Source organism: Salvelinus sp. IW2-2015, linkage group LG4q.2 (assembly GCF_002910315.2).
Source record: "Salvelinus sp. IW2-2015 linkage group LG4q.2, ASM291031v2, whole genome shotgun sequence".
NCBI classification, from domain to species: Eukaryota; Metazoa; Chordata; class Actinopteri; order Salmoniformes; family Salmonidae; genus Salvelinus; species Salvelinus sp. IW2-2015.
This window is the reverse complement of record NC_036843.1, coordinates 16,356,657-16,365,306: the sequence shown is the minus strand read 5'-3', so window position 1 is coordinate 16,365,306 and position 8,650 is coordinate 16,356,657. Positions and strand designations below refer to the sequence as shown.

At 45.8% G+C, this 8,650-nt stretch overlaps 1 protein-coding gene across 1 annotated transcript in view; it reads left to right on the top strand.

The window, feature by feature from the left end:
- Positions 1–6,510, top strand: part of LOC111963408 (homeobox protein Meis2-like) — a 150,436-nt gene extending 143,926 nt beyond the window's left edge. Inside the window, 3 exon segments of the mRNA XM_070443408.1 lie at positions 3,751–3,809; positions 5,749–5,838; positions 6,378–6,510. Of these exon segments, the coding sequence (XP_070299509.1) occupies positions 3,751–3,809; positions 5,749–5,838; positions 6,378–6,436 (208 nt within the window). The 3' untranslated portion in view covers positions 6,437–6,510.
- The last annotated feature ends 2,140 nt before the right edge of the window (positions 6,511–8,650 follow it).

Sequence of the window (8,650 nt, the reverse complement as noted above, 5' to 3'; positions counted from 1 at the left end):
TCCTGCTGGTGTTGTTTGAAGCACACAGCTCATAAGAGGAGAGAAAACAGTGTTATCAGGCCTGGCTCTGATAATCTCAATTGGCTTTACTCAACCTGATAAAAGGTGCTCTGGGGTCAGAGTGGGGCTTCGGTCGGTCAGCAACCCCCTCCCTCCCCGCTGCCCCTACCAACCGCCTTATTGTGGCCACTTGTTCAGAGAATAAAAACAGAACCATGGTCAATCAACCACCAGGGTCAATCTTGGCAGCGACCCTGGGGGAAAATAATATAATATCTATATACACTCAGTTGCCAGTTTATAAGATACACCCGTCTAGTACCGAGTCGGACCCCCCTTTGCCTCCAGACCTGCCTGAATTCTTTGGGGCATGGATTCTATTCTCAGATACGCTGTCACATTCAAACGTTGCTCAATTGGTATCGAGGGACCTAAAGTGTTCCAGGAAAACATTCCCCACACCATTACACCACCGCCACCGACCATGAACTCACGCTGCTTACGCCAAATCCTGACTCTGCCATCAGTATGATGCAACAGGAACCGGGATTTGTCAGACCAGGCAATGTTTTTCCTCTCCTCAATTGTCCAGTGTTGGTGATCTCGCGCCCACTGGAGCCACTTCTTCTTGTTTTTAGCTGATAAGAGTAGAACCCAGTGAGGTCGTCTCTGCAATAGCCCATCCGTGACCAGATGCCGTTCTGCACACCACTGTTGAACTGCGCCGTTATTTGCCTGTTTGTGGCCCGCCTGTTAGCTTGCACGATTCTTGCCATTCTCCTTCGGCCTCTCATCAACGAGCTGTTTCTGCCCACAGGACTGACGTTGACTGGATGTTTCTTGTTTGTTGCACCGTTCTCGACAAAACACTAGGCACCGTTTCTCAGGTACTGGAACCGGTGCGCCAGGCACCGACGAGAATGGGAAAAACGACAATCGTTTAGCCGGTTCTAACGTTCAATTGAACAGTAACTGAATGCCTCGATGCCTGTCTGCCTGCGTTATATAGCAAGCCACGGCCACGTGACTCACTGTCTGTAGGAGCGAACCATTTTCGTGAACGGGGTGGTGTACCTAATAAACCGGCCACTGAGTGTATGTTTGTGTATGCTGCTGTGAAGAACTGTTTTCCCTACTCAAATGGCCATGTTGGAACAGCATAACAGTCGAGTGTAGACAGCAACCAGATAGGAAAATATTTTTGTGTATAGCTATGCAATACCTTTCATAAGAAGTACAAATGAGCAACCGTTTAGTTCGATAAGTTCAAAACGTGTTCTAAATAGATCAGTAACGCAAACACGCTGTTCCATGTGCACTTTGTTATTCCTGGGGCTCTGTCTTCCCGTCACTGATCCGGAATGGGAATATTTAGCACCTGCAAGAAACATTCCTGATATTACGTGTTTATGGTTATGTCCCAGAATAGGTAAGAATCCACATGGTTATAATTTCCAAGCCTTATGTGCCGTCTTGGGAGAAAGAAAAAAAGAGAGAGCAGGACATATATTTTTTGCAGGCCTTGTTCTGTGGCCCTTGTTCTATGGGCCTTGATCTGTGAGCCTTGCTCTGTGGGCCTTGCTCTGTGAGCCTTGCTCTGTGGGCCTTGCTGTGGGCCTTGCTCTGTGGGCCTTGCTCTGTGGGCCTTGATCTGTGGGCCTTGATCTGTGAGCCTTGCTCTGTGTGAGCCTTGCTCTGTGTGAGCCTTGCTCTGTGTGAGCCTTGCTCTGTGGGCCTTGATCTGTGAGCCTTGCTCTGTGTGAGCCTTGCTCTGTGTGAGCCTTGCTCTGTGTGAGCCTTGCTCTGTGTGAGCCTGCACAGAGGGAGTGCAATAGCAGGAATTTCTGCTTTGTTTACTTACTCAGCAGGTGTAGATGCTGGAAGACGGTCTCTTTCCAATGTACTGCAGGTGTAGTGACACTTCTGACAGTAAAGGTAGACGATAGACAGCCAAAGATGCTCTTTTATATCCCTCTAACTCATAGTGTGTGAGCCACAAACAGTTTAAACTGGTATTGACGATAGGTCCAAAAACCAAACCTCTCTTCACTAGATCACACACCACAGTCCCAAATCAACATTGATATGATCTGCCTAACTTTTCCTCTCTAACTTTTCCCATGTAGGCGTAATCTAACTGTCATTCCTCTGTCTGGGGCCAGCGGTACAGCCTATCTGCCCTCTGGGTGCACCCTCGCAAATAAGCTTGCCTCCATCTCTTTTCCCAACTGTGCGTTTTGTCCATTTACCAATGTCACTTTGAGCGGGCAGATTACGGACGTTTACATTAATAGGTGAAGGTAAAGGCTGGTATCAGGGGTTCATGGGGGATTAGGAACTCAAATTGGTTCCAGAACCTTCCCTTTTTTCCATCTAATGACCAGTCCTGTAGCGTTGCCTTCTCCATGTTCCAAAAAAGTTACCTTTCTCTCTTTTTTATTCTTTGAAAAGGGGCTCCATGCTGGAATCACCCCATGATGATTTGAAACCTTCCTCTAATATCAACCACATGTGGGTACCTTTAGTGCTACCGAGCTCGCTCCTCTTAGTATGAGAGAGAGAGAGAGAGAGAGAGAGAGAGACGAGAGAGAGAAGATAGAGAGAGAGGAGAAGAGGAGAACCACGAAGAGAGAGAGAGAAGAGAGAGAGAGAGAGGCCGGTACTAACTAGATTTCAATATTAATTTTAATTTTATTTAACCTTTATTTAACTAGGCAAGTCAGTTAAGAACAAATTCTTATTTACAATGACGGCCTACACCTGCCAAATCCGGACGACTCTGGGCCAACTGTGCGCCGCCCTATGGGACTCCCAATCACGGCCGGTTGTGATACAGCCTAGATGGAGATGGCCAGTATAGGTAAAGCTGGCCCAGTCTGGGGTAGTGTAGCCAGCTTGTCTTTGACACGGCCCTGGGTCACTGCGTCCCATTTGGGACTTTAAGAGGTTGCCCCTGGCTGGCAGTCACCTTCAGATGACCCCTTGGTCTTTACAGTGGAAAGCGGCGGGAGCAGAGAGGAGGATCGGAGAGGACTGCACAGGGAAGGCTTTGTGGAACTGCACTTATTCGTGGCTGTGGCGGTGATAAAACTTCACACAGCCTAATTGATGGGCTTGCTGACATAACAATACCTTGTGAAAGAGCCGAGTGGCCATGCCTGGTCCTCATTTATAAACAGCTGGACGGGGAACACAACCCCCTGCAATGAAAAGAGAGAGAGAGAGATAGAGAGAGAGAGTTGGGGGTGGACAAATGAAAGGAACCATTTGTATGTTGCCCCTTGCGAACGTATATTATTTTGAATTTCTAATGAGTGATAACACGCGAGGAATAACATGTTTATAGGGTGTGAGTGTGTGTTAATGTGTGTGAGAGAGTTGTGACATAGCCTACTGAGTGGTGTAGTTTCTCAGTGGCATGGCTGCTTCACCATAGCACACACTTAATGCCTGTGGAATGCTTTCCCGGTCTCCATAGCAACCAAATGTAATCAAAAGCTATATTAAACAAGGGAAATAGATCATAAGGGGCATTAAAAGAAAACCTTGTCGGGTTTCCAAGTCTGCTCACAATCACCCTTTTGTTGTTGCTGTATCTGTTTTGATTGGCTCTCTAAGAGCCGGTAGCTAATGTTGTTACTAAGTCATGCAAAACTGTGTTGTTGTGTTGCGGTTTCTGATGAATTCTCCTGTTGGTGAATGCTGTGTGATTGAAAGTGTTTTTCTCTTTTCTTCTCTCTTCTCTCCCAGGTTCATTAATGCCAGGAGAAGAATAGTACAGCCCATGATTGACCAGTCAAATCGAGCAGGTAAGAAAGTCAACTCTACATATCTTTTCCACTTTTTCCAGAAACACCAGCTCTTCCAGTTAATGTACTGGCATACACACCGTGCCTACTAGCCTGGATTTGTAAGGGAGAATCCCCAGCCCCCCTACTACCACCACACACACACACACACACACACACACACACACACACACACACACACCACACCCTATCTTCTTATTTTCTTAATGGGAAGTGTGTGGTGGTGGCGCTATCTGTTAGTTGATTGCCAGTAATTGGCGATATCCTAATCTAACACTGAGAGGTGCTTTAGCAACACATTCTCTCTCTGTGAATTGCTAATTGGGCACAAGAGAAGCTCCAGGAATGCTTGGAGCATTTTGGTATCTACTTTGTGTTTTTTAACTCACTCAATTCCCAAGTGTCAGTCCTCTGGCTGTTGCTGCTCGGTATTCACTTAGCCCAGATTTGAAATATCAAGGGTCCTATATGTGATTGTATTGAACGTCATCATTTCAATTTAGTAATTGTGGGGATTAATTCATTCTGGTCATGAAAAACTACCTAACAGATGAAAATGAGTTTAATATGATCCATTGATCTCTGATTTCTGTCTGGACGCCCTACGTCGGGAGAGATTTTGTATTTTGTATTTATTATGGATCCCCATTAGCTGCCAAGGCGCAGCTACTCTTCCTGGGGTCCGGCAAAATTAAGGCAGTTTATACAATTTTAAAAACATTACAATGCGTGCATTACAGTTTTCACAACACACTAAGTGTGTGCCCTCAGGCCCATACTCTACTACCACATATCTACAACGCAAAATCAATTTCCATTCCTCTGAAAAGGATTAAGGAAGGGTTCATATTGCAAATTGATCAGGCATTGATTTCCCATATCTACAATGGTCAGACGACAAAAAGCAGTGAAAGATTAAGTCATAAACATGCCACTCTAGAATCGAGCAAATAATCCAGACAGGAATTTATGTAGCCACCCTACGCCATATCGACTGTAACATTACTAAGGAAAAACGCCACATAATTTGTCTTTGAGGGAGAAAAGCTTTTTGTTGATTAGCTCGCTCCAAATCTAGAGAGAGCCCCACAAATTGGGGAGGAGATTGTGCAAATTAAGTTAACCAATTATTGAAATGAGACGCGCCTTTCCAAATCTCAGTACAATTATTGTGGTTTGTTGGGAATATTTGAGAGAGAGGAGAGAAGAGAGAGACAGAGAGCGTGTGTTTAGAGTGTGGCAATCAGTAATCTCTCTGAAGACAGCATGACTAAAAGCTTCCCCTAATCTTCAATTTGACAGATTACTCCAGATTAGGCTGTTTAGTCCAGGAATATGCTGTTTGCTACAGACTCCACAATAGTCTTACTGAATAGGGCTAATGATATGACACTATGACCTAATTTGATTACTACTGTGGACAGTATTATGATGTTAGAATAATATTTTTATATGAATCTTATTTGTAAATAATGATCATGATCAGTCATTTCACCTTCGCTGTAATCTGGAGATTTTAAGTAATTTGAATTTGCAGGGGTAGATAATGACAATTGCAGGGGGGTAAATAGTGATGTTTTTGCCAATGATGTCCCATAACGTGTCTCTGTCCATGAAATAACATCCCGTTGCTTGGGGAATGGCTGGTGATGGTCTTGACAGAACATCCTGATCTTGTCAAACTGCATGCTTCCTTTTCTCAGTTAGAGAACCATGCGTTAACCCTTCTTTTGTCTAATGTTAAAGTGTGTGTGTGTGTGTGTGTGTACTCATACTGCATGTGTTTGCATGTCATGCATCAGTCATGGTGGACATAATGTGTTGCAGTATGTTTGGGCCGGAGCTGGGACAGTAAGCTGATTGTGTGGTTTGTCTTCTCTCTTCCCCCCCCTCGTGTCCATGTTTTGACTACAATCAGGTTTTCTTCTTGATCCTTCAGTGAGTCAAGGAGCAGCGTACAGTCCGGAGGGCCAGCCCATGGGCAGCTTTGTACTGGACGGCCAGCAGCACATGGGGATCCGACCAGCTGGTAAGCCCCCTCCTCCTCCTGTCCTGCATACTGTATACTAGTCACTGTGCTGTGTATGTTTACAGTCACCAATGCACCCCCTGTGACTGTATGACTACTGACAGCAACACACACCATCCCCTCTAGCCCTGGAAATGTCACCCCAGCACTGACTACTGTGCTGTACATGGCAGCATCATCAACCCAATACTAACCAATGTCACAAAACTACTGATGATATCACTGCATCTTAATAAAGTTCACTTACTCAGTCATCTCCACCCTCCTCTCTCAACTCCCTTAGGTATCACTATTTACCTCCATTTCCTTGTCTCTCTTTTCACCCATCTCTATTAAATGACACAAATCTTTGTAACGAACGGGGAGATTTGTGGAGACTAACATTTTTAGACACTTTACTACTGCACCTTCTCTTCCTCTTCCTCTCTGTAACCAATCCTTCCTTCTACCTACCAGGGTGTCTATCTGCTCTGACCTGTCTGCCATTCCACCGTTGACCTTCTGCTGACCTTTTCTGTGACGTGTTTCTCCTCTTCTAGGGCCTATGAGTGGAATGGGGATGAATATGGGCATGGATGGGCAATGGCACTACATGTAACCTCCAACTTGTAAAGCAAAACGCAAAGAAAAAGGGGGAAGTAAGTACAACTGGGCTTTATTTCTCAAACCTCTAGGCTAGTGGTTTTAACCCACAAACCCCCTCCCATCCCCACCCTAATTTTACAACAACCTCCCCCACAGCAACCCCCTTGACAACCAGTGAGTGTGGTTGGTGTAGCATGGTGCTTTAAGGGGCGGAAGGGGGTAAGGAAGGGGGGTTAGCTAGCTACTGAAAGATGAATAGAAGGACTGGGAATAGTGGGAGTTGCCGCCATGCCGTGAAGCTTTCTCCTGTTGGTCCCTGGGAGAGAGAGGGGGGACTTGTGGCGCCAGCCCAGACAACAGAAAAACAACCAGCACAACCAACAACCATGGCATGTACCGACACCACACATTCATTTATCCCAACAGGGCCATCTCTCTCCCCATCTCTGACAGCCAATGCAAATGTTGGACATTTAGGGAAAAAATAACATCTCCAGAGGCAGGGTCTGTCTGGGAGAAATTAAYCAGGCTCCAGTGAAGCYATAAAGAAGGAGAKGTGAAACTGTCCTCTGAGTGACATAAATCTGTCTTGGGAACGATTGATGCCCAAATTATCTTATATGCAAAGACGGGAGCGCCGCAGTACATTACGGTCCTCGGGTGAGATATACGAGCCGTGGGTGACATGGTCGATCCTTCACTGGGGGGTGGGGGTGGCAAGTAGGGGAGCGAGGGGAGAGGACCTGTGTGTTTTGATTATTTTTTACTGGAAGGGGCATTGACTAGCRCCGTCATGAGACACACAGAGACAGAGCAAAGAGAGACACAGAGATACATTTAAAGGASCCGAGACTCTCTCACACACAGACACACACACACATTGTCTGATTAATCCTGGCCATTCCGCCTCCCACTAGTGCCAGAGCGCTGACATTTGAAAAATCAAGACGTATCACATCCCAACGGCGGRGGGGCAGAAGAGATTTTATTTAACACCCAAACTCCTTTGCCCAGTGAGGCACAATATAATGACACTTACCTTGATTAAAAGAACCCTTTATATGTAAATGGAGCCTGGAATTTCCGAAGAGTCACCAAAGCCATTCTATTGGCAAAGCCCATTTCTCTCCTCTTTTTTCTCCCTCCCTCTCTCATCTCATCCCCTCCTGTCTTTGCTAATGGCATCAGGGATAAAAAACCTTCGGGAAGCAATGTTCCCTAAAACAGACACAGAGACAACATTTGCTCAGCTTGGCTAATTCTTAATATAGGCTATATAATTTTTTGACTATTCAATTACATAACATATTTTATGCTTCATGACCAATTACATTAATAGCTTAATACAGAGGAATATTATCATCTTCTGATTTGATTACGCCGCCAAACAGTATGGTATATTTGGTACTTAATTATCGCCTGCCATTGAGCAGGCCTGCTCTGCCAGAACAGGACAGAACTGAACAGAATGGGAAGAAAGATAGAGAGAGAGAGGGATAGGGAGAGAGGAGAGAGAGAGTGTGGGGAGAAGAGAGGAGAGGAGAGAGAGAGAGAGATAGAGAGAGAGAGAGAGTGGGGGGAGAGGAGAGGAGAGAGAGAGAGAGAAAGAGAGAGAGAGAGGGAGAGGGATAGAGAGAGAGAGAGACCAGTCTCACCTTTATTGTCTTCAGATGGTTGTACCACTCCTGTTAATAAAGGGGGGCCCACAGATCTACTTAACAGAATGACTGCAGCTTACAAGACTGGAGATTACCAGCTTACAGTGTCAAAAACATCTGTTGGGCCTTTTAACAGGAGCCGCTCCAGGTTATATGGAGGTGAGGGCACCCCTCACACAGCCCTTGCCATACACCCCAGCCCTGCCCAGCCCAACCCAGCATGTCCAGATTGAATTACTTATTTTATGACCCCGTAGTGAGGTTTTAAGAGAGCACTGCGACAAACTTGTGAATTTCCAATGAACTAGACGTGGATAGTAGGAGGGTAGTGAGTATTAGAAAATGGCACCTTGCTTTCAGCCAATGAGATTGGTCATTAATCTTGGCATCTGCTGTCCTGTTTTCTCCCTCGCTACCTCCTCAACTTGCTGGGCCCTCCTCTGTCATTTCTTAATTGCGGTGTACTAAGGTGGAGGAATGTGGAGAGTGAGCATGCCTGGTGACCTTGCGGTGACCACTCTCCCTCACCCCTCCCTCCCAAGCAGGGTTAATCCCCCAAGGGTTCACAT